This window comes from Mugil cephalus, chromosome 16, assembly GCF_022458985.1.
Source record: "Mugil cephalus isolate CIBA_MC_2020 chromosome 16, CIBA_Mcephalus_1.1, whole genome shotgun sequence".
Taxonomy (NCBI): domain Eukaryota; kingdom Metazoa; phylum Chordata; class Actinopteri; order Mugiliformes; family Mugilidae; genus Mugil; species Mugil cephalus.
The window spans coordinates 13,725,948-13,751,154 of record NC_061785.1 but is presented as its reverse complement, the minus strand read 5'-3'; the positions used below and the strand labels follow the sequence as shown (position 1 = coordinate 13,751,154).

The following is a 25,207-nucleotide window of genomic DNA, read 5'->3' as shown; positions in this document are numbered from 1 at the left end:
AAAGTTAGATCTAAATCTCAATGTGTACGTGTGAATGAGCGTACATGTGTGAAAGCTGGGACTTTGCACCTAGATTTTATTCGTTAAAAAGGCCCAGCAGAGGTTATACTTGCTGCGTCAGTTCAGGAAGCCTGTGAAATGTGTGAAATAACACCAAACGGAGGGAGAAGAGGGGTGCGTTTGCACAGCCACTAACAGGATTTGCCTACTGAACCTAGATAAGAAAAATTGAAAGTTCAGTATCGACTCCACCACGTAAGTATCGCTCCGATGCCGATACCAGTGAGGTATCGATACTATCGATGCTTTGTGTCGATCCGCCCACCACTACTACAACTCGCACTGCTGGGTAAACACAGACATGCTACGGTGTGCGTGGCTAATTTCTAGTCTTGCATGTGTGATGCTATCTCTCAGCGTGCACGGACCCAAATCTTAGGCGTGACTTTAGCACGTAGCATGCGTTCTATCATCCATTACTCTGGCTTTTTTAGACTAAATGAATCGATTGCGGCATACTGAGGCGTTTAGTGGTCAGGATAGTCTTCCTTGTTTCACATATCTGGGTCTGATCCTGCTTCAGCTGATAAGGTGACAGAATGCAGTGTCCACCTTGGCCTAAAGGGAAGAAACTGGTTCACCTGGATTTGAAAGGCGCACCACCGCGGGTCGAATACCTTCACAGGGTAAGATAAAGCGTGCGTAGTGTTTACACTCTCTGCCTAAACAGAGCTGTTCTTGTCTGGTGTCTTCTGACGAGTCTTTCACGCCCTCAGCTGATCGAGCTCTTCTCTCAGCTGGGAGTTGACGGCCTGCTGGTGGAGTACGAGGATGTGTTCCCTTATGAGGGGGAGCTGAAGCTGCTGCAGGCCACAGCTCAACCCGCCTACAGGTGCAGTAAGGTGGTAAACATCGGAGGTTGATGTTAAGTCCGTTCTTCCTCTATTTCCTGTGTGAGCTATCATGCTCTGACATCATCTAATAAAATAAACATCCTGCAAAACAAAAAGTCCTTCCTGTGTCAGGAAACACTTTACTGTGCTATAAAAAAAAAACACTTTGGTTTGTTTTGTGACTACGCTTTATTTTACAGTCGGGAGGAAGTATTGTCTATGCAGGAGTTTGCCAAATCTAAGAGGATGGAGGTCATTCCCCTTGTGCAGACGTTCGGTCACATGGAGGTGAGGTCAACTTCCTGCTCTTACTCACTGCCCAAAAAAAGCTGTATACTACCAACAATGACACAACAATGACGTACACATTGATGTCACTTGGAATCCATTGTTTAAACATCCAGCCAAGAGGATCCGAGGCGAAACGTTGGTCATAGGCTATTCACCAAAGCATTTCAAGCCCTTCCTCCAGTTTATACTTTCTTACTATATTAAACAACAGTTTTTTGTCCTGTCTCTGTCGTAGTTTGTGCTTAAGCATCGGCCCATGTGGCACCTGAGGGAGGTGGCGCAGTGCGTGGGCACCCTGAATCCCCACAAAGAGGACGGCGTGAAGCTGGTAATGGAGATGCTGAGGCAAGTGGTGGAGCTGCATCCCAATCTGAGCACGCTGCACATCGGAGCAGACGAGGTGAGGATCGGCCTCTCGGTTTAGGCAGTCGCATTTTCGACGCTGCAGCTCACTGCCATTCGCCTCCACCGTCTCAAGGTGTACATGCTCGGCGAGGGCGAGGAGTCCACCACGTGGCTGGCTTCGCCTGGGCGCACTGTGGAGCAACTTTTCCTGGGCCACGTGACCAAGGTGGCCAAGGCCATCAAGGAGGCGTGGCCTCACATGACCATAATGATGTGGGATGACATGATGAGAGGCATGAGCCAGGACACGCTGAAAGGTGCTTAAAAGTTTATAGATGTCGTTATGACAACAAAAGCTGCTCTGATTAGTAATAATACAGTTATCTAATATTCACTGAGGCTGTTATTGTGCATCAGTCACCACTACTTTTGATGGTTAAATTACACTGCTTTTTTGCAGGGGGTTTTGCATCACTGCACTCAAATACTGCTCGATTTGAATCTTTTCTTTTCTCGTCCACGTGACAGCCTGTGGACTAGTTGGACTCGTCCAGCCCATGTTGTGGGACTACAACCCTAACCTGGATGTGGACAAAACTGGTAGAGACTGGGCTCTTACACATACATCATGAAACAGCAGAACATGCACAGTGTTGAACATATTCTGTGTTTTTTTTTTTTGTTTTGTTTTTTCCCCCAGTGTCTCTGCTGGAGAAGTACTCCAGTGCCGGTATGTCGGACCTGTGGGCTGCCAGCTCCTTTAAAGGCTCCACTAGTGTTTACACGTGTGTGACCAACACGCAGAGACACGTGGATAATCATCTGCAGTGGCTTCAGGTGGCTGCGTCTCTGTCCGCTGGCGTAAACCTGAAGGGCATCGCCATCACAGGCTGGCAAAGGTAGGAGTCCTTCTCCAGGTTGGAGTTACTGGCTAAGCCGCAACGTTCATTTTGGGTACAAATAATTAATGTGTTCACGTGCAATGAATTCGAAGCCGTCTTCTTGGTCCAGGTACGACCATCTGTCAGTGCTGTGCGAGCTGATGCCTGTGGCTCTCCCTTCACTAGCGGCCTGCCTCCAGACCCTCCTCCACGGTCAGTTCAGTGCAGAGGCTCACAGCAAAGTAACTGACATGCTTGGGATTTCCTCAGTGGAGGTGGAGGCAATGGGGAGGTGAGGTCCGACTCTGTTTTCCTGAACCGCTCATTGTGTATGAGTGTCTCCGGGTTAACCCAAGTTAGTGATGTGTCCTTCAGAATGTCAGCAGGCGACTCGCTGTTCCCAGGGAGGAGGCTGGCCGAGCTAATCGTGGAACTCGATTCACTCCTTAACTCGGGGGACGTGCGATTTTTTGATAACAGCATGTGAGTTATTGGCACAGATTTAACGATGAGTTTAATATAACCTGCTAAGTTAGATTTTTGTCATTTATACAGGGTTATTCTGTATATAAGATAACCTAATAAGCTCCACACAATGCCTTCATAATTAACACGCAGATATGAAGCAAATCTGTTTTGTTCCCAAAATAGCAAAACGTTTCTACTCCTGTCCATCTGAATAACTGAATGCTTGTGCTACTGCAGGTATGTAAGGGGATGGTTCAGCCCCTACCACCTACAGAGGAAGAGTGTAAACCCGCTGATCACCATGCAGATTCACAGCCAAGCCACAGTGTAAGCCTTTCAACAAAAGCATTTCATACATTTTGTAAGTAAAAAAAAAACATGTATATGTATCCAAAAGATTCATATGTGTTATCTAAACCAGTGGTTCCCAGCCTTTCTTTTATGAGTAGCCCCCTTTACTTGTATCTAAGACAAGCTGAATCCACCAACACCACAGAAAATCTCAACTTCAATTTACACGCAAAAGCACAGGGAGAGAAGTCGATTTTTGATCCATCTGTTGTTCTGATCTCTTTAGCTACACTAGCTTCTTACTCTGACCAGTTGACTGACTCCAAAAAATACACATATAGCCTTTATCTTTAGTAGTATCATTATATACAGACTGTTGATTATCCAGTATGCCATTATGATGATAATTCAAATGTGCATGTCAAAATTGACAATGACAATCTCACGAAGCGTCAGACACCCACCGTTGAACCTTCAGATTAGCTCCAATGTCCCAGTTTGAACAATAGATCTAAACCATCTAGTCACATCATTAAGTTTAAACTTAATAGTAATAATAATTTTTCTCAAGACATTTTTTTTCCAAATAATATGATTTTTAACATGTCAATTTTTTTTTTATAAAATATTTAAGCTTAATTCTCAAAGTCTGGCGCACCTTTAGCCAGGCAAATCTCTAGTAGCCAACCACTTTAGTGTTTGACTGCTACCGCCTCCATAAAGCTGACCTTTGTGTATCACTTTATACACTGTAAACGCACATGATACCTGCCAAATGTCAGCAACTAACATTGTGAGCATCTTATCTAGCAAAAGGTAGCATTTAGCATAGAGCACCATTCAGTAACATTATAGTCTTGGTGTGCTGCTGTTAGCATAATTGTATTCTCTACTATATTCTGTATTCCCCCTCGGTTTTGGGGTTTTCTAACCAACGCCCCATCTGATCACATCTCAGGTATTTGGCTATGTTGCAACAGAAGGCAGAGGCTGTCAGAGAGGAGATGGTGCAGTTTTACCCAGACTCAACAGCCCAGGAGTGGCTGGAGGAACACGTCCACCCCGTGACGGCTCCTCTACAGAAGCTGACAGAGGACACTGGAGCCTGTGTGAAGGAAATGATGCCGTAGAAAATTGCTCTGCTTCAACGAGCGCCATTTTCTTTTTTCGTACCCTGGCCCATTAGTTTCTGCCAAACCTCAGCGCTAGATGTTTACATGTGATTCTGCACTTACGCATTAAGACAAAACTGGTGTGGATGGAGGTAAGTGTTGCCAAGAAAGGAAGAACTGTAGCTAGCATACAAAATGGCTTTATATACATTTTAGCAAATGTATCAAAGTAAACAAAGACAATAAAATCAACCAACAGTTTACAAAAATCTTCAGATTATTTCTCTCAAGCAGCACATATTTAGCCTGGAAACCAGCAAGTTCCCACAACCACAAAACGTTAGTGGGGGTATATCAGTCTGTCATTGCTCTGTTTGGAATTAGTCACATTCAGTGAAGATCTGCCGGGCCAATCGAATCGTTTGGGTGCAGCGATGGACAGAAGCGTAACAGGGACATAGTCATACAGCACCGTTGCACACATCCAAATGGTTTGTGTTGATGAGCCTAGTTATGCCAGGCATTAGCGTCCACAATCTACTCTTACAAAGCACTGATTAAATACACTTTACAGAAAAAAGAAGGAAAAAAAAACAAAAAAAAAACGTGTGTGCCTGAGATTCAGTCTTTGGTTCACAGAAAAGTATTTAACAAAAAAAACAGAAAAGCAGCAGCCCAAAGCATTCCACATAATCCCCTCTCGACTGAGCTCAGAGAATCCTTCATGCTCGATTATTGTCTGCACATGCATTCATCCAGGTTGCGGAGTGTGTACGAATAAACACGTAAAAAGGCGATTATGAGGTGGGTGGTTGAAAAACAGTGAGGAAAGCACTTTCCATTGTCTCGCGCGTATAAACACTTATTAGAGTTCAGTAGTAAGGCACAGTAAAATCTAGAGTGTACTTTCAAATAGTGATTACTTAAAAAAAAATGTATGATTGACAGATGTGAACATTAGTTGTAAAAGGGATGTATTTAACCTGGCAGATATAAAAATAATAATAATAATAATAAAAAAAAATCACAATGACGGAAGTCTGTGAGCAGATACTAAAAGAATCGATAACCCATGGCGTCCCATGCACATGCTTACAATTTAACATGAAACTCAGAAACACACCACCTGCGATGCTTTTATATGGTAATAATGACCTTAATTCAAACCACCCAAAGTTAAAGTGAGGCTGCATGCCACACGGAGAATAGAGTCAGTTAGCTTCTTCATTGGAGTCGGAGCTGTGGTCTGGAGAACCTTCACCCTCCTCCTCCTCCTCATCCACCTCATCCTCTCCGTACTCGGCCTCGTACTCCTGCTGCCTGTCTTGCCGCAGCTTCTCCAGATCCAGGAATCTCTTCAGCAGTGTGGCCATAGCTTCCACATCGCTGACGGGTAGAGGGGAACAGAAAGGAGGCAGCAATATGGGTGTTATTTTTAGTTTCTTTTATAAGAATATTTAATTATCACGAATCCTGAGTATTATTAACAGGAGGTTAATGAGTTATTCTGCATGCTGGTTTTGCCCACAGCAGCAGAGTGTTGGTAAAATGAGATGTGATACCACGTAGCTGTGAAGGTGCCAGGGTGTCCCAGCTTTTCTGAAGCATCAAGTTCTCAATAAGCATTTTTTTTCAATAAAATTTCCCAGTTTCAGCATTTTATTTGTTGTCTTTGTACAATTTTCACTTTCAGCATAAGGTGTTGACTTGGCTTCCAACTTCCCAAACAGATCAAGTATCTGTGGGATGATCCACAGAGACCCCCTCCTCTCAACCCACAGGACCCAGTGCAAACATCCTATTATTGGACACTAGAGATCGACCGATATTGATTTTTTTAGGGCCAATACCTTTTTTTTCACATCAGCATTGGCCAATGGATGATACGTACTGCCGATTTTTCTGAACCGATATTTGGAGCCGATACTGCTTGTTCTCCCTCCATTTACGTGATAAAAATTATACAATGGTAACAAATGTAATAAGTCTTAATTTAACCGAAAACATGAACATTTGTTTAACTCAAATAATATTTAAAGCTCTTATGCATACAAAATAAAAAAAATAAATAGATAAAAAGAGGGAGAGCACAAGAAGGGGCGATCCTAGGGTCCTTCTCAGCCAAGTATGATTTGCTAATGACTGTATTTGTTGGTGCAAAATGATAAAATAAATAAAAAACATTCTTTTCAACTCTTATTTTTAGGGGTGCTCAACACAACTACAAGTATTTTCCAGCTGCGTGTGGTCTGCAAGTTCGGGAGGGACCATGTATGGGCTGCATGGGTCTGCAGCTTCTATAGCAGCACAGGGCTGCCTGTGGATGCGCCTGTCTGTAAATCTTGCCAGGGAAACAAAATATATGTATCAACGAACGCACCTGCATATCAGCCGATACCGATAACAGTAAAAAAAACACAAATATCGGCCCAATATATTGGTTGATCTCTATCAGACACCACAGGACACCCTCAGAAGACCCCTGTCCATTCTCTGATGAGTCACAACTGTTTTGTTTGGAAGGTGTTCATAATGTTATGCCTGATCACTGTACATGCTAACAATGTGAAGGAACTGGAACATACCTGCGTCCCCCCAATGTGGCGCTCTGAGTGAGGGGGTAGGAGAAGCCCGCAGCCAGACGCAGCATCAGCAGATAACCCTTCCCCAAATAACGTACCCTCTCCTCCTGGACGCAGACGTCGCACAGCTGCGTCAAATCCAACACAACTGAAAGAGAAAGAAAATAAAAGTCAATGACATGGAATACTCAACGCTCTAGCCTCGTAATGGAGACTGTGGTTTTTACTGACCTTTCTCTTGCCCCTTCCTCCATAACGTCAGGACCAGAGCGTACAGGCTAATGGTCTTGAGCTCGATCAGATTCTTGGTTTTGTCGAACATGGCCTCCTCCCACTCCTCCATGTTCTGAATGGCCACAAACACACAGCCGGTCACGTAGAAAAGCTTCCACAGGATGCTGTCTGTTGGATCCACACAACGCAAGAAAAGAGCACACGATGACAGGAGGTCAGTTTAAGCAAATGAGGGCTGAGTTGCATTGAGAAATTACAGAAATTCATCTCGTGTACCTGAGCTATAGTATGCAGCCGCCAGCCCTACAGATGCTATACCTGCAAGTAAAATGACAGGCTTGTTATTTTCAGTGAAAGAGGTGATTAAAACTGATTTTAAATCCAGAGTTTGAAGGTGTATACACCGTCGTGGATGACTTATGGTGGGATGGCACAACATCTGCCCCGAAACACAAACTTACCAACTAGAAGAGACCATGAACGAATGCCCGGGGATCTTTTGAGATGGAGCAGGGTGGGGCTGTGCTCTTCTACTGTCATGTATCCCATCTGAACAAAGGCAAGTACAAGAATTCTGTCAATGTATACCCAAGAAAATCTTTCATGAGCATAATACCCCCATGTTGAAGGTCTAATTTCACAAATTGCAAAAAAATATATGTGTTCTTTTTCATCACTTTTGCTAATGGGAACTAGTAGTATCTATGACTTCAGGTGCCACCCCGGTAGATTAAGATTAATGGAGGGAAAAACATATCTTGGTCTGGATTTCCAACCATGCAAGGCTTTAGCGACAAAAATGGAGGCCCAGAATTTCACAATTCCATTTTCATTAACTGTCTGGTTTGTACAACTTCACTTGTTTTTGGGGGGATTTTTGCAGCAAACATTCTGGATTTGCTTTCCTCCCTGATCTTGCGGCAGCGTCCTGAAAGGGCGATTCATGACTTCCCATTTTAAACTGCCTTCAATATAAAACCTTTGCTCAAAATTCACATGTCAAATTATCTTCTGTGGAGAGACATGTTGGAATATAGTTAAAGAACGTGTAATCTGTGCAAAATCTTTGGCAGTTAAGCATCCAACGTCTGTGAAATGCACACAAAACTGAGCGGGGGCAACAACGAGGCAGGTTAATCCAGCTATGCTCTGTCCTGAAACTGGATTTAGATTGTCAAAGATAATCCTTGTTCATTCCTGCTGGTTTTTGGAACATTTTCTACTTGTAGAAACAGTCATACAAGGGAAATCCGTTGATCTGATTTTATGAGACACTGTAGTTTTAAGATTTTCAGTCCTCTTGAGAAGTGCTCGGGTCCCAGAATTAAAAGAAATACAGCATATACACTTCTACCTTGCATCCATTTCTCTACATATGAGAGAATCAATACTTCAAAACTCTACAAGGCCTCCTGCTGCTGCTGCTTCTGGTGTTGTTGATAATTATGATGATGAATGGGTGGCATGTGTAAGACCTGTCCACACAACACTGACTCACCAGAGATGTACAAGATACCCATAACACGAGCTTTTGTGTCGCTTACCTTGAAACCTTCGTGTTTTCCTGTACACGTTAGCCCAGAAAAATCAAGAAAGGTAGAGGGAAACGCGTGCACTGAATTATAAGGAAGTGCAAGGCATATTATTGCAACAACTGCAGCAACAACTGCCGGAATGGGTGACACTTCCTTTTTCCTCCCAACTTCATGCTGCCTTCAAAATAATAGCCTCGAACGTCTTTTCGATTATTCTAGAAAACATCATTTCAAAACACGATTTCGTGTGTATTTGATTTATTTATTTTTTAATCGTGAAAGTGTCATGGCTTGTTACTTTTACGTGGCCATAAAGTTGTAATGAGATCCTTTTTCGTCCACAGACACCACTGTTTTAAAAGAAATCGAACAATAAAACAAAGCTTCCGGAGCAGACCGCAACCTCCTTTGCGCATGCGCACAGGGACGCGCCGGGATACACAATGGAGTCGGACGTACACAGGCACGACTGGTATGAACACTAGAAGCCCCGTCGCCATGAAAAGCAGCAGTTATTGTATTATTATGAAATAGCCGCGGAGAGTGGCGGAGACGCCGTCCACAGACGACTTGAGTCGGAGGCGAAAGGACGGCTGAATATTGAGTTCAGCCGCGGTCTCCTTTCGAGCAGCCGAGGATCCTTGTGACTGTCCTCTGCACTCCCCATGCCTTTGTCCGAAAGAGCACTGAAATAGTAGACAACCCGTCCGGTGAGTGCCGCTAAAATTCGACCTTGCCGTGTTCGTTAAACTAGCAAACAGTTTGACATTTAAGGCCCACAGACAGAGGGGGTGTTGATGTGCTGAAGCACCGGCCTTCAGCACATTAGCATTGGTTTAGACCGCACAGGTAAAGCCAACTAAATCAAACCCCTACACGGCTGATTAACGTCTGAGCCGCCCTTAGTCTGTCTTTATCCGAAGCTGTAATTAAATATTCCACGTCTTACAGACTTTTTTTTTTTAATCACTGTGAATGAACACGTTGCGTCCCTACATTAGCTGCCAGCCCTGTATTTCTCCCCCAGAGCCGCTGTAATGTGATGCAACAATGCAGTATAATTTTGCGGATGTTTCGGGGCCGGCGCTGTGTATGCAATTAACACAATCTTTTGATTTTAATGACAGGATGCAAGTTTATTTTCATTGTCAGTTTTCCCACCATTATGCAGCTGGCTGTCGTGTTTGTGATAAGGGGGCTGGTTGTGATAGGTCAACGGGGACAGTGGGAGGAGGGTGGAGTTGACTACACAACACACAGAGGAGCAGCAGCAGCAGCAGCAGCAGCGGGCTGCGTGCACAGTCATCAGAGGGAACAGGTTTAGAGGAAATGATCAACACAGGGAGGCCGACGCTGACCTTTAACCCGTGTGTGCTGTGCCACTCTGAATTCAGAGACGACCGCCGAGGAAGATGTCAGAGGTCAACATAGCAAAGCGCAAGGAGAAGTGCGAGAACTGCACCAAGCAGGTAGGCTTCCTTGTCACCGTGTCGAGTCAGCTGATTCTGCTCCAAAGGTGCTGAGGTTCACAATCCCTGTCTGCCGCCGCCGTTGGCCCTGATCCAAACTATTGATCGTTGTCACACAGTGCAACAAGAAGCAGACGGAGGACGGTGCCAACTCCAACCAGGAGGGAGAAGAGGTCAACGGGCAGGTACGGTCTGCTTCCTTTTTTTTTTTTGCGATCGATAGGTTTGAGGGTCGGGCCGTCGGGTCGGCGGCTGCGGTGTGGTGGGTAAAGACGTGGAGTTGGGACTGTGGGGCTGCTGATTTGACTCCTCTCCACATCTGTGAGCGACTTAGGAAAGTACCTAAGATGTGATGAATTCAGAGAACTAACTTTCCATGCATTTAACTTCCCACCTGTTTGCTGTTCAGGTTGTGAAAGAGAAACTGGAGCTTCCTAAAATCTAAAAAAAGTGCCGCTGGGTTATTTCAGTCGAGGTTTAGAGACTAAATCTGTAACCAGATTTAAATTTCAAACTGGAGGCGTGGGGTTAAAAAGCTGCCGTGTTTCAGTTTTTTCTCTCTCGTGTCAGTCCACCGCGTCCCTCGAGTCTCTCGACGCGCTCGCTCTTTTCCCCTCAGGTGAACGGAGCGTCCCAGTTGTTGCTGAGCGCCTGCCTGTCCTGCGACGGCTGTTTGTCAGACGAAGAGAGCCTGAAGATCTCTCAGCAGAGCTTGGAAGAAGTGGAGCGTGTTCTGGCGCTCAACAAGGTACGCTCCACCCGAAAGCTTGCGTCAGAAAGCGCCTCGTCGCACTTCCGATAGCTCACATTGTCCCCCATGCCTTCTCTGTAACCCCACAGAAGTGTGACACGTCCAAGCACAAGGTGCTGGTTGCGTCCGTGTGTCCGCAGTCCCTGCCTTTCTTCGCCGTCAAGTTTGGCGTGGACGTCACTGAAGCCGCCCACAGACTCTGCGGTTTCCTCAAGAGCCTGGGTGAGCTGCCTGGAGATGGTTTCATGTCTAATCACAGTTGGTTTCTTGCAGTCTCCTCTACATCGTTTACAAAGAAACAGTCTGACTGTATATACCTTTTCTTAATTGGACCTATTTAGTTTTTAAATGTACCTTTTTGTACATTGAAGTGATTCTTTCAGTGGTGTGTAGAAGCCGCCACCTACATTCTCCCTTTCTTCTTTTTCTCTGACTGTCTCCGCTCTCTGGCTGTCCTCTGCAGGAGTGCAGCACGTGTTTGACACCACTCTGGCAGCAGGCTTCAGCATCTTAGAGAGTCAGAAGGAGTTCATTCAGAGGTATCGCAGGAGGCACCATGACTCCCACGCTCTCCCCATGTTCACCTCCTCCTGCCCAGGTAAGCTGCCTTTGTCCTCGCCGCTTGTCATCCGTCACGTTCTTAAATTCCTCACCTGTCAAACTGATATTGCAGCCAGCAGCCTATTTTTTTCCCTCAACATATTTTGCATCTCTCCTGCTCCTTAACTTTGTTATTGTACAGTTCATTTGTGACCCGCGGGCTGTGCAGGGGGGGGAGAACAAACCTATTTTAGACATACAGATAGCAGAGGAGAGCTGGTGGGGAAAGATAGAAAGTCCTTCCTTCACCACTCCCTTCATCTGAGATATGACCTGAGAACGTTCTCTGCCTTCAGTACTGTTAACACACAGCACCCGCTCATTGTTTGTTATGGAGGACGGCGTAGTTCAAGGAAACGTCTTTACATTTCTGTGCAAGTAGGATTATAAAGGAGGTTTATTTTAGAAAAAGATTAAGTGTTTGTTTTCATGAGTCACACTGGCTAAATGTTAACGTATGAAACGTTTGTCAAATGTGGAGGATTTTTGAAAGTTTTAGAAAATGTTACATCCTGTGCACTTACACTACCAGTCAAAAAGCCTGGTGCATGTGCAGGTGCATTACCATGCACGTGTTCACCATTTAAGGATTGGTAATGGGCCGTTACCTTTTTGTCTATATCTCAACAATACGCGGCGGCGTTTTCAGTTTGAGACACTTTGTGCTTTTCATTCATTGTTGTAAACCTTCGTGTGTGCAGGGTGGATCCGCTATTCTGAGCGCGTCCTGGGCAGCCTGGTCACCCCTCATATCTGCACCGCCAGGTCTCCACAACAGATCATGGGCAGCCTGGTCAAAGACTACTTCTGCAAACAGCAGGTGAGCGGGCGTCCTGCACTGTCCAGGAGGGTGGATCAAATGTGGATGCAGCTGTGATGAGAACCTGGCATCACGCTGCTATAAAATCCGTGTTGTTGTACCGCGTATGCACATCTTTGGAGGTTGGCTGAGCCATACATCCTCAATCATCAGATAAAGACCGGGGCTTTGTTGTTGTCTTGGCTGCAGATTTAGGTTTAGAATGTGTTTAAGCTTTTGTTGACAGGAACATAATCTAACGTAAACCTACTGCAGACATGGTTTAAGGAAAGATCTGGTGTTTCTCTGATCTTGTGTGTTTTAGAAGCAGAACTTCAAATGTTGAATAAATGTCGAAACATGTCGAAGCTGAAAATATTTAAATGAGGGGGTCAAATATTAACCAAAATGATTTAAACGGCTAGATGTGGATTTTTAGGGGAGGCTTTGGAGTAAAGAGTTTCAAAATCCTACATCAAACAGTAATCGACTGTAAAGTCTTAACGCCGGCTCCTCAGAGAGTGGAGACGTCTAGGTTTGCCTCCAAAACACCTGCTTTGTGCAGACTTTCCCTCAAAATCCAACCAGCATTTCAGATTTACTTGTTATGACAGAGCAGTCGCATCCATTTAAGGTCACGGCTGCATTGTGAGCCTGTGTTTATGTGTTTATTTGCACTGCTGTAAGCGGTAGCTAAGCCAGCCATGCGCTAAGTGACAGAGCAGCATCTGCCTTGTTACTTCATATCTGTGAGGTTTCAAACACCTACTGAGAAGCAGCAAGCATCCTTCCTGTGTCAGTTTCGGTGCTCTGTGTTGTTTTACAATGTACCTTTGTCTTATATCTGTGAAGGTTCTTCCAGGTCATGATAATCCAAAAAGCGTTGAATAAGGTCAGCTGGACTTGTAGGATTTCTTGAAGACGTTTCCCACTCATCCGAGTAGCTTCTTCAGTTCTGATGAACTAGTGAGAAACTGAGGTTTAAATAGGAAAAACTCTGTGGGTAGCACCCACCAGAAACTTGCTTGACCAGAAACAGGGGTGTAACAGCTGAGTGAATAACAAGATTTATGTATGTAGTTGTGTATCAGAGGTGGTGTTACACTGGTAAAAGCTTACCACTCTCACTGGTATATCCACAACAACACAACAACTAATGTAAGGCTGCAAACGTACAACCCTTTCCTCAGAGTCAGCCCTTTTCTGCTTCTGAAGAAATCAGCCTGTTTTTAAGTAGTTTGTCCTCTTTGCTTTCTCTCCTTGCAGAAGTTGAGTCCAGAGAAAATCTACCACATGGTGGTGGCTCCCTGCTTCGATAAGAAGCTAGAGGCAGTCAGAGAAGAGTTTTACAACAGCCTGCTGGAGACCAGGGACGTGGACTGTGTTCTCACCTCAGGTAAATCATCCAGGGATATCTCCTACACTCGTGTCCAGGTCCAGATAATATTTCATCACAGCAGGATGCCCTACGCCCTGTTTATTCTTTCCGCTTGAGCTCCAGCTCTCTGTGTCTAGACTGACAGCAGTCGTAAGTGAGTCATAAGTGAGCATTTCTTATCAGGGTTTGCTTTCTGAACAGTTTATGTTTTATCTGTGGGAGAGCTGTTAAGCAAAGAACTCTGCACACACACAGTCGTTGGCCGAAGTCGGACTGTCTCTCTGGTTTGTGGCCCTAGTTTGGTGTTGGCTCCTCCATGGGCACCAGTTGTCGGTGAGAGGTTTTGCACAGAAGGTTTTTCTCATTTTGTGAATGTCAATGAAGACACTGAAAACCAACATGATTCACGAGGGTCTAACACCTCTGGTAACTGATGAATACCTACTACTTCCTACTAGGCCTGGGCGATAAACCGAAAATTTACAGATACCGATATTTACGTCGACGACCGGATTCATTTTGCCCATGTTGGTATATTCGGTATTTAAAAAAGACTGTGTGTGTAGGGAGGCTGTGTTCATGTGTCTTTTAGACGCTGCACACGTAGTACAGCGTATGTAGTCACGTGACTCCACCCCATCCCGTCTGTAACAAGAAGGGGAAGAGACGGTGACGAAATGAAGGAGCGTTTAAACGTCGAAGCGGCAGCTGCAGCTGCAGCTGCAGCGCCGGCGGCGGAGGTGGACCTAGTGGAGGAGGAGGAAAAGCAGCAGCTTGTTCCAAAGAAAAATGCGTTTTCAATCGCGTGGCAGTATTTTGGTTTTAACAGAGAGGATACTGCTCAGACAAAACGTAAAATGTAAGTTGTGCGAAAACACTGTTGTCACCAGCCAGGGCCTTGTCACCCAGCCCGTCCGTCACTTCCTACTATTACATACTATTGTCACCCGCAGATGTTGACAACAATTCTTACACAATCACGCCTTCCAGTTTTTAAGACTTTTAGTTGTTGTCTTTGCACCAAGTTCAAGTGGTAGCTCTGTGGTCCAGACACAGAAGACGTGATTTGGTGCCACAGTTGTCTTTTGTTGTTACTAGTTCTCAGGTGTTGGTTTCCTGTGTCTGTGCTCTAAAACACCTCCTGCGAACAACACTTATCTCTTCACCCTTCAGTTTTTTCAGTTCCTCTGACCTCGATAGCCCTCGTGAGGCCGTGAAACCTGATTGTTGATATTAACGCTGACGTTTCCTGTTTCAGGAGAGATCTATTACCTGATGGAGCAAAGGAAGGTGTCAGAGGAGGAGCTGGACTCGGTCCCACTAGACCAAGTGTGAGTTGATATATTACCTACGAGGAAATATACTCAAACTAATGTCGTAATGTTTTTTTCTAATATTTTGTCTAATATGATAACGATACACAAGCAGTTACATTAGAAGCAGTAGTATATGAGCTTTCGATGTGGCTGCAGGCTGGGAGACACTGGGGACGTGGCGCTGGTGAGGCATGACGGTCGAGGCTCTGAAGGTTTCCTGGAACACGTGTTCAAACATGCTGCTAAAGAGCTCTTTGGTCTGGACGTCCACGAGATCACATACAAGACCCTCAGGTGAGAGGCGGCTTGTTTATGGGGAGAAACATTTTTAGGCTTGATTTTTATATAAGAGTGACTGGACTAACATTTGGTAGAAACCATCTTTTTCTCCAAAAGAACCATTGCATGTCTTTGTATTTGTGTGTGGGCCACAATAAAGACTAATTACCATTTACCACATACTTGGTTATGTTTCTCCATCTACATCTTGTTTGATTTTGGTTTACAGTGTCTTCTTCTTCCAGCTCCTTCTACTGTATTTATTCCAGCCGTGCTTAGCTTAGCCCATAACAACTTATCCTTCTGGTAACACTAATCTGCATCTTCCCCACTTCAAATTCTCTTGAGAATTAGTTGAAGACACCTTTACCTTTACTACATTCTAGTGAAATACAGTCCAGTCATCCAGCCACAGTGATGCACAGTTTAACTCAGTGTAGAGATCTTGTGAATTCTTTATAATAGCTGCAGTAGTGTCATGTCCGCTTTGGGATCATTGTGTTTCTGCAGGAATCGGGACTTCCAGGAAGTGACGCTGGAGCGGGACGGAGAGACTCTGCTGCAGTTTGCTGCCGTCTACGGTTTCAGGAACATCCAGACGCTGGTGCATCGCATGAGAAAAGGACGTGTGCCTTACCAGCTGGTGGAGGTGCTGTCCTGCCCAGGAGGTAGCGCCCAGTTTTAACCCTTCAGCTCACACTCGTCTCACATTTATTTATGTATTTAATTCGTGAATGCAGCGCTGAGTCTGATACATTCGTCCCATGTTCAGGGTGCTTGAGCGGCCGCGGTCAAGCAGAGAGCGAAGCAGGAGGCCGGGTGGACAAAGCCCTGGTCCAGCAGATGGAGGAGGCCTACAGCAGCCTGCCGGTCCGACTCCCAGAGGTCAACCCCGCCCTGCACACCCTTTACCAAGACTGGCTGCAGGGCCAGGACTCATGCCAGGCTAGCAAGCTGCTCCACACGGAGTACAGGAATCAGAGTCAGAGCCACACGCAGCCCCCGCACATGCAGTGGTGATAGGACAGGGGCTGGAGAATGAACAAATGGTTGGTGGTGGATTTTCTGCTTGGACCATTTCATCTTTAATGCTGCTCCGTGATGGGCATCTCACTCATCAGTGAGTGGAAGTCGTTTCTCCGTTTGACCACAAGAGGGCGCTACCTGGGTTTTAAATAAATTGCGGCCGCACCGTCCAAACCTGGAGCGTGAAGAGGTGGATAAGTGTCCGTAGTCCAGGACAACATTTTGCTGACAAAATTAGTTTGGATAATGGCTAAAGAAAAAAATAAATAAAGTGCACGCGGCCTCATGTGCCAGCTGTTCTACGAAATGATGTCATCTGTAGCAAGTCTAAACTATTTACCCGTGTGTACATTTACAGAGCAATAAGCCACTTGATGTATGAGATGCTATTGTCACAACTCATGAGCTGAACTTGTGAACTCTGAATGCGCATTTAAAATATTCCCGATCCTCATTGTCTGATACGTAACATTCTGTTTGACGCAGGGCTGTGTCAGGACAGTCAGGGGGCCCCAGGCAAAAGGTTTCCTGTCCACTTGCGATGGCCCTGGTTTTGTCTTTAATTTAGCTCCATTGTTATCCACCATTATGAAAAACCAGATACCTATGCAATAGTGTCTCACCCCGACCGTGACTGGACAGTACGCATGACTGGAGTCCTGTGTGTGGATTGACCCGTCCCAGTGATTATTTTCAATGGTACAAGAGTCTTTTGTTTGTATTATCGGCATTCTACAAACTAGTATTTTTTTGTTAAGTTATACGTCTTTTGTTCGTTGTTTTACAAGCTCACACATTCACGTGCTACAAATGTAAATCACTAAAAGTGTTGCCTCAATTATAATGAGTCTCTGTTGATGACTGATATGAAGACTTTTAACACATAAACCCTCCAGCTAAAGGATTAAGAGGTTCGGGGCAGCAGCTGCAGACGTTTTTGAGAGGTATGTAATACGCTTTTAGACATTTTTCCTGTTGATAATTAATTTAACAAACCATTTAACAGTCGGTGCTTTGTGATGCGCCAAGATTTCCGGCCCAGATCTCAGACACCAGGAAAACATCCCATGACAAACTCGGTTACTGATGAAATAATAGCTGCGTCTTTCCCGGGTTATCAACTGGAAGGAACTGAAACTTCCAAAGGGCAACATTAAGGGGAAAAAAGGAGAGTTAAGATACAAGTTAAAATGTTACTACCTTCACTAACATCCGAGCACGGGATCACAAGTTGTCGGCTTTTCTTTCATTGCCTGTTTGCTCATGTAAGAAGATGGTCAATAAATCCGCTAGTTGTACTTTATTACTCCATGTGAGAGTGTGTTTCTGCTTTCTGACTCTTGAACAGGCTTCAAAGTCAATGCTTGATTAATGGATGCGCATCTGTGATCCAGACACATTCCAGGTTCACTGAGAGCTAGTGCCCCCACATTGAGCCATGCAGGCAACATGCCACGCCTGTCTGTTTTTTGTATTTAGCCGGTCTGCACCTTTGTTTTTCGAAAGGGAAACTACTGTTTCGAACTTTCACCTTCCTTTGTTACAACATGCTGTCTCCCTGCAGGGATTGAGTCATATCTCCAGTGGAAGAAAAAAAACTTGTGTGTGGGAGTGTGATGTGTTTCCATTCATTAACAAACAGACACTCCCCCTAAGGAAAACATCCTTCATCAGTTACGGTGAGTACTTAAAACTCCGGAACATGCAATGAGTCGCTTGATGGAATGACTGGGATCATCAGGTTAATGGAGACTAGTGTCTTTAAGTCACTGTGGATCAGCAAATTGGATCAAAAGTAACAGAGCTTGTTATTCAAGGTGGATCTTTCTTCCATATCCAGGTGCGTTATTCCTGATTTAAAGAACGTGTCATTTAAATTTCATGGTGAAGCTGTTAGATTTTAATAACCTGGGCCTAAATTTCACTATTGCATGCGTTACTTGTATGTGACTCTTTCTACCCTCTTTTTAACTAACTTTTATCTTGCAATGATCAGCTGTGGATTTGTGTTTGCAGCTGTTCTATTGTGGCTGCTTGTTACTACTACTATATCTACATATGTAGATGTAAATCTACATTAATTGAGGTGAGGTAATTTGGGTTTTTCCCGGGAAATCTCACGGACAAGCAGCAGGGTTCAGAAGTTCGTTCACAAAACAATAAAACAGGATGGATCTAAAAAGGGAAAATCCTAATGATTCCACCCTACGCAAAAGGAAAGGAAACATTACATACGACCACGATGAAGACCATCTGCTATAAATTCACGGGTCATGTTTGGTTTCACTTCAGTCGCGTACTGTGACTGGGAGAGCTCATAGGGATTTGAGGAGAGAGAACACTTCTAGAGAACTGGTGGGTGGAGACATTGCTGCTGTGCAAATAGTGTAACTGGAAGAGAAGAACATTGGTGAAATTTGTCTTCTTGGGATTTTCACTTCTACTTTCTTCTTTTTTTTCTGCGTATTTGCAGTCTTTGGTAAGTCATTCATACTTTTTCATATATTTTTTTTTCTGTTTATTCATTCATTCATTCATTCAAAGGCTTCCTCATCTTTTAATAACTATTTAAACCATTGCCTTTACTTAAACTGCACAATCTACATAGGACTAACCATACAGAAAAGGAACACATAAATCTATGTGAAGGAGACAAAATATTCCTACCAAACCCCACCGGCTCAACATAAACACATTAGGCTTAATTGATTTCAAGACACTGTGCTTTGTTGCGGTTATGTGCCCAGATCAGCTGTGCTGCGTTGTGAAAAGTGAAAGCATCTTCTTAGTGTAGACAGAAACAAGGAGGGGGAACAGTTATGGGAATAAACTGGAGCAGAGTCTCGCAATAGTATGTCAGTGTTTTGCAACCTGCCATAAATGTACAAATAATTGTTAATAACTGACTGTTCAGCTCTACCGACCACTAAATGTATCTTCCACTGACTGAAACCAACTTTCCTCTATCTATCTTTCTCTAGCTCTCTCCCCTCTCTTACACACTCTTACTCACTCATATGTTAACATTTGTTGTGTGTTGTATATTGCTGATAAGAGCATCTATCAATCTATTAAGTGCTCTTTACTTCACTGAGTGTTTCATTTCCCCTTTAACATCCCCCCTCTTCTGTTATCAAATGACAATAATACTTAAAATATGGATGTGAAACCATCCAACAAGCTTTAGAAAGTCCCGATCTTGGAGCACATCTGGAGGTGGTCACGATCTCATTCGTTGGCATCCTTTACGCAATATGCAATGCGGTACACATTTATAATTATGAAACCAATGGAATGACTTAAATTACCCATTCCACACTAAGTGGTTAAGTTTCTTAAACAAGCATTGTTTAACCACACATACGTAAGGTATTTGGCCAAAGGAACGATGTCTAATTTATATCAATGTCTAATATCGGTTAAGATTCATACTTATTCAGCACTAGGGTACCCAGTGTGGAAAACAAACAACATAAATGGAAATATTTGAATTTGAAATCGTCATCTTAATCAAGTAGCCAGAAGTAATACTGGAGCTGATGACCTGGGGTGAGCTCTGCTTGATTTGTCTTCACTTTTAAGGAGCAGTTCCTTCGTCCATCTTTATGTACAGTCTATGCAACAAATGGGCAGGTGCCTCAGCGTAAAAGAAGAGCAACGGCATGTGAGTCAGAAGCGCTGGCGTCATCTCGTGCTTTTTCAGCGCCCTCACACATGTAATACATTAACCCAGTTACGCGAAATTATGATTGTGATAAAAGTGTGTATAAACATTATATGTGATGTATATAAAATTTTATATGGAGAAATTGCACAGTTCGAGGAGAGGCTCACTTTGATGCTGCCTCAGGTCGCGCCTCTCCCCGTGTTTACACACATCATTTCAGCAATTTTGACGATAAAAAAAAAAAAAAAAAATCAAAACGACTGGAATCATACTGAAATTACATTATGTCGCAGACCGAAGCACAAATAATTTATTTCATCATCATTAGTCTACTTTTCATTCCTGCCTCCCCACACATTCCGTAACGCCTCCTAAGCGTGAGTCACGAGGCTGCTCACAACTGCTCTTCATTCACTAGATTCTTTCAGGAAAAACAAACAAAAAAAAAAAACACTGGCTATGTTACGATTTATGATTGCCTCCAAATGAAAAGGCTCCATAAACGATGTCTGCCTTTCAAAATAACGTGTCCTTGTTTCTGGTGTCTTTAATTAATCTATCTAAACAAAAATTAAGGAATTATATTACTGGCTAAGGTTGCAGAATCACACATATGCGATTCTGTGCCCAACGTAGACTGAAGGTGGGTTACTGGCATAATTACTGATGGGATCGTAACATAAGAGGAGCCGGGTATCGTCAAATCAAGTATCACCGCAATCAACGGAGTCTTTATTTCCCTTTATTACCGCAGATTGCAGTGCTTACGGTACTTTCATAAAGTTGTTCAGGTGCCCGGATCTGATCGTAATGACCTGACCTGAACAAGGCCTCTGGTGTGCTGGCAGTTGCGCGGTTCATCTGCAAATCAAACAGATCACTTCACTGCAAAAAAAAAACAGCATTACTAGAAAGAAGAACAAAATATTCTTATATTCAATCAAAACTCATTTGTTTATTTATTTTATTTTTTTATTAAGGTTTAGAATTCTGCATAATTAAGGCCGTTCCCGCTTTGAGTGACCGGTGCTAGCCTGAGCTAACAGGTAGCGGAGAGCTGAGTGGGCGGATCCCATGGTGATAAAGTTCCCAGGTGAGTCAGTATTGCAATGTCACAATAAATCAGCCGAACTGTGTTTCCTCATCTTTAACAGAGGAGGTCTTGATCAGGTGGACCAGGCAGAAGGAGAACAATTCAGGTTCTCTCAGTTCTTAATGTCCGTAATGTTCGTTCTTCCAGTTTCTCGGGACCAAAGTGAAGCTTCCAGGATGTTGAAGCTGTGGATGTGTTTCAGTGTCTTCTATTTTCTACTGTGCAGAGTCTCAGGAGACGATGGTACTTTCCTCCCAGAACGATACTGAAAAGAAATTGAGAGTAACTACTGTAAATACAAGGAGGAGGAGGAGAAGAAAGAATTTAAATCATGTAAACAGTTGCTGCTTCTCTTCTTACAGGGGCTTCCCTGACTTGCCCCCCAAATGTCACAGTGGAAGTGACGGTACAGTCTCACTACACTGCTCCATTAATTGGATAATGGCAGACTGTGACCGCACTACCGCTGAATTCACCATATATAGCACCATAAATGACATGCCCATGGAAAAAGACGCCTGGTCCAATGAAACTGATGTGGTGCTGACCATTGCCAATATCACGAAAGCAGGAAATTTCACAGTGATTTTAATGTCCAAATGCGATTTGAATAAATCATCTTTTGAAGTGCTGATAACTGGTGAGTAGCTTTCAGCATCTCACTTGTGCACGTCTTGTTCAGGCTTACATTTAATCCACATATTAAAATAAGTGTGTTTTACTTTGCCAGAAGTACCGCCAACACCTGGAAAGATCAAAGCCACAGAAAACCCAGGGGACCCGGTGGGCCAGAAGGTTCCGTATGTGCGATACATCACAGGGGGTGCTGTTGCCGTCACTGCTGTGGGCTTGTGTTTTTTTCTGTTTAAAACTAGGTTATCAAAAAAATATTCCTCAGACAGTGCAGAGAGTCTTATTTAACTTTTGTGATCCTTTTGGTCACAGTTTTGGACATGTTTGTAAATGTAACCTCATGTTTTCAGTAATGAACAACAACATAATAATCCCTAATCTGTCTGTTGTGTCCTTGGGCAAGACACTTAACCCACCTTGATTGTGAATGAGTGCTGCTGGTGGTGGTTGGTGGTGGTTGGTGGTGTTGGTCCGCCCCAGGGCTGAATGTGCGCTTAAAACCAAGACATTATTATTGTTATGTGTTTGTACAACTTGAGCCATGTAAATGTGATGATTTGATGTAAAAAAAAAAATTAAAAAAAGCACACCAGTTCAGAAGAGCACTATTACAACAGCAGGATGTGTTATTGATGCAGCAGAGCCAAAGTCATCAGGTCAGTGCAAGCTCTCGTTTCAGTAGTTAAAAAGAAAAAACAGAAAATCAAGGCAGACCGGGTTAAATCTGAAAGGAGTCATATCGCAAGTAGACCCAGACGATGAACTCAGATAAACGGAACCAGGGCGATGTGATACTGGCGTGACAGATTTACAGTGACTGTAGAGCATGAGGGCGAGGGACTGACTGAGAAAGCAGAGGAGTAGAGCAGGAGGCTCTGCAGAGAAAGAGAAACAAAAGGGGAGACATATCTCCTTCCTTCCTGAGCTTTGACCTAAGCTGCATTTAGCGTCTCTTTCATCGCAGTTGCTTTGAGAGCACAGAAGTAACTGCAACTTACGTTAAGGAACTACAACTGGGGCAGTGCAAGTTCACAAATGATCTCAAGTCAGTTATATATTCATAGATTTTTATTATATAGGAAATGTCTACAGTGCCTCTAAAACAGCTGGGACACATCACAGAATGGATGTGGACCTTTGTCCTGGTAACAGGGAAGAAAAACCGAAATGTGAATATATATTTTTTTTCCTGTTCTTTGTGATGCTACATACTTTCCATGTTGTTTTTGTTTCCTTTGTGATGAACATGTGAAACGTTCTAACAATTGTCAGTTGTTGTTGTTTTTGATATATTTGATATGTACATTAAATCTATGTTAAGTCTAAATCTAACCGAGTCTGGATGTTTCTTTGAAGACTTTTAAAATACATATTTTAAAAATGGAAGACGAAAAAAATACATGTTACAGTGTATGAAGTACATTATTATTACACTGACGCATTTAGGTTTCATTCTTCATTATCCCGGTTAGGCAAAAATGTATGACACCCCGTCACCCCACAACCCTCCACCTCATTTTCCCAGTGAAGACCGTGAGGCAATTTGTCTTTTTACAATCCATAGCTACACCAAGCTATCCGCTGCAGTGTTTGCAATCCAGTGGTGGAGCCAAGTCTAAACACAAGTGTGCTTCAGTCTGCTAGAACATTGCTGGAACATTTCTTCAAATACGATTTGTCAACAACATGCGCAGCTCGTAAGCGCACACCCACCCACATTTCCTTTGTGAGACACACTTTTGCTGTTGTTGCATTTAGCAGTCTGTCTCTCACTCTGATACATCTGGGGTGATAACCTGTTTGCAGTCCAGCTTGCAGGATGAGAGGCAACCTGTGGAGCTGTCTGTTGGGATTACTGTTCATGCCCATTGAGGCGAAATCCCCCCCAGGGACAGGTGAGTTGGCTTCTGCTTGTTAGAGAAGGGATGAACACATTTTAAGTTTAAGGACCAAAAATGATTGCCGTCTTCGAAGAAGACACTGACTCATCTTTCCTGTTTGCTTTCTGCGGCCTTACCGTCTTTTGCCCTCTTTAAGAAATGTAAAACAAATATGCATCTTTTGATAAGTTAAGTGCACAACAAAGACCTGGAGGAAATGTTTCCAATTCCTACTCAGTTCAAACAAATGTTTACCAGCTAAACCAGTAACAGCACATGTCTAAATAAATAAAAAAAAATATATATCACTTTGTTCACTTTGATTTTCTTGCACCCAAACTAGTTTTAGTCCATTTATAAACAATCTTTTGGTGTGGATTTGGGTTTGTTTGGCTTTCTCTGAAGCTGTGACCCACTCAGATTCAATGCAACACACTGAATGAACTAAAATCTAACAGTAGTCAGATCATTCTCAAGGAACTTATAGTAGAATCAAGGCACAAAGGTTTAAAATAAAACATCATCTCTTCCTGGCAGCTTTTCAGAATCCCTCATCTATCTCTTATGTGAGAGTCAACTCATCTGCTGAAATCACATGCTCCACAAACTTGGCACGGCCATTGTCACTAGAACTGCGAAGGCATTTCCCCGACCATACGGTCGTTGTGTACCTGGCCTTGAGTAAAACCGGAATCACCAAAAATACCACAGTGCCAGAATTCAAGGACCGATTGCATATAACGTCTGCCCAGCACATTAAGCATAACCATAGCCTCACCTGGAGGCTGTCTCTGCTGGGGGTGGAGGACACAAACTTATATTACTGCCGCTGGACTTACATCGTGAATGATACTGGAGAAGTGCGCAGCATAGGGACCGTCATCGTCGTTACAGGTGAGAAAGAGTCACATGTTTTTGTTTGCTCTCATAAAAAGTAACTTGTCTTTCATTTAACCGTCTCTGTCTCTGCCTATCAGAGAACGACCCCCTATCAGAGAACGACCCCCAGGCCCAATGCAGAGACTACATATTGGACCTGGTCCTGATTGGCTTGTGTGTCACAGCAGTTGTTATCATTATTTTCCTCTCCGTCGCAGCGCTGATTCAGAGGTGCAAGCAAGTAAGTGCTAAGCAGACAAACCCATGCACTAAGTAGATATTCATGCAGCCCTGCAATAAATCTACAAATGCACGCTTGCCTTGTGTCCCTGCAGTTTAATAAGGACTTCAGACCTGCCAGAGATCCACCAGAATCAGCAAGAGGTCGGAGGTCTTCCCGTGTCCATCCGTGCGAGTACGACGTCCTGGATGCCCCGTACTCAGACATGCGAACGCTTCGTACACAGAGTAATGCTTAGAACTTTAACACACAAAGTTTCCGCACAGATCAGATGACTGACACAGTGATCTCTCGACACAGCGGCTCGCCTCGATTTCTTTATTGTAGCTATTAGTGTTTTGTTTACAGAAAAAGAATATGAGTACCACATCCTGGCTGATGTGGTGTACTGTGTAAAAAAAAAAAAAAATGAAATGACATGAAAGCATGTTTTTTCCTGTTCTTCGTGATGCTGATTTTCTATTCACGCTCTGTGTTGCTTGTTTCCTTTGTGACAAGCCAACTGCACGTTTTTTTGATATGTTTGATTTGTACATTAAAGTTTCTCACAATCTGGCGGTTCCT

The 25,207-nt window shown here is 43.7% G+C and overlaps 4 protein-coding genes across 4 annotated transcripts; 3 read left to right on the top strand and 1 right to left on the bottom strand.

Annotated features, from left to right (window-relative positions):
• The first annotated feature begins 327 nt into the window (after positions 1 to 327).
• Positions 328 to 4,550, top strand: hexdc (hexosaminidase (glycosyl hydrolase family 20, catalytic domain) containing). Its single transcript, XM_047608501.1, has 11 exons — positions 328 to 686; positions 777 to 892; positions 1,094 to 1,181; positions 1,420 to 1,584; positions 1,663 to 1,846; positions 2,058 to 2,129; positions 2,230 to 2,428; positions 2,541 to 2,702; positions 2,786 to 2,893; positions 3,116 to 3,205; positions 4,128 to 4,550. The coding sequence occupies exons 1-11, from the start codon at positions 600 to 602 to the stop codon at positions 4,297 to 4,299; spliced, it is 1,443 nt and encodes a 480-aa protein (XP_047464457.1). The 5' UTR covers positions 328 to 599; the 3' UTR covers positions 4,300 to 4,550.
• LOC125022139 (cytochrome b-245 chaperone 1 homolog) lies at positions 4,466 to 8,798 on the bottom strand. The gene is made up of 6 exons (XM_047608504.1): positions 8,642 to 8,798; positions 7,559 to 7,646; positions 7,374 to 7,415; positions 7,095 to 7,265; positions 6,867 to 7,011; positions 4,466 to 5,667 (listed from the first exon to the last, which is right to left on the bottom strand). The coding sequence occupies exons 2-6, from the start codon at positions 7,644 to 7,646 to the stop codon at positions 5,493 to 5,495; spliced, it is 621 nt and encodes a 206-aa protein (XP_047464460.1). The 5' UTR covers positions 8,642 to 8,798; the 3' UTR covers positions 4,466 to 5,492.
• Positions 8,799 to 9,046: 248 nt separating this feature from the next.
• Positions 9,047 to 17,553, top strand: narf (nuclear prelamin A recognition factor). Its single transcript, XM_047608502.1, has 12 exons — positions 9,047 to 9,342; positions 10,027 to 10,101; positions 10,221 to 10,286; positions 10,721 to 10,849; positions 10,942 to 11,074; positions 11,316 to 11,450; positions 12,154 to 12,272; positions 13,518 to 13,647; positions 14,888 to 14,960; positions 15,102 to 15,239; positions 15,735 to 15,892; positions 15,997 to 17,553. Exons 2-12 carry the CDS (start codon positions 10,045 to 10,047, stop codon positions 16,242 to 16,244), a joined length of 1,386 nt encoding a protein of 461 aa, XP_047464458.1. The 5' UTR covers positions 9,047 to 9,342; positions 10,027 to 10,044; the 3' UTR covers positions 16,245 to 17,553.
• Positions 17,554 to 23,393: 5,840 nt separating this feature from the next.
• Positions 23,394 to 25,198, top strand: LOC125022138. Its single transcript, XM_047608503.1, has 4 exons — positions 23,394 to 23,538; positions 24,061 to 24,417; positions 24,501 to 24,643; positions 24,738 to 25,198. The coding sequence occupies exons 1-4, from the start codon at positions 23,463 to 23,465 to the stop codon at positions 24,879 to 24,881; spliced, it is 720 nt and encodes a 239-aa protein (XP_047464459.1). The 5' UTR covers positions 23,394 to 23,462; the 3' UTR covers positions 24,882 to 25,198.
• Positions 25,199 to 25,207: the final 9 nt, after the last annotated feature.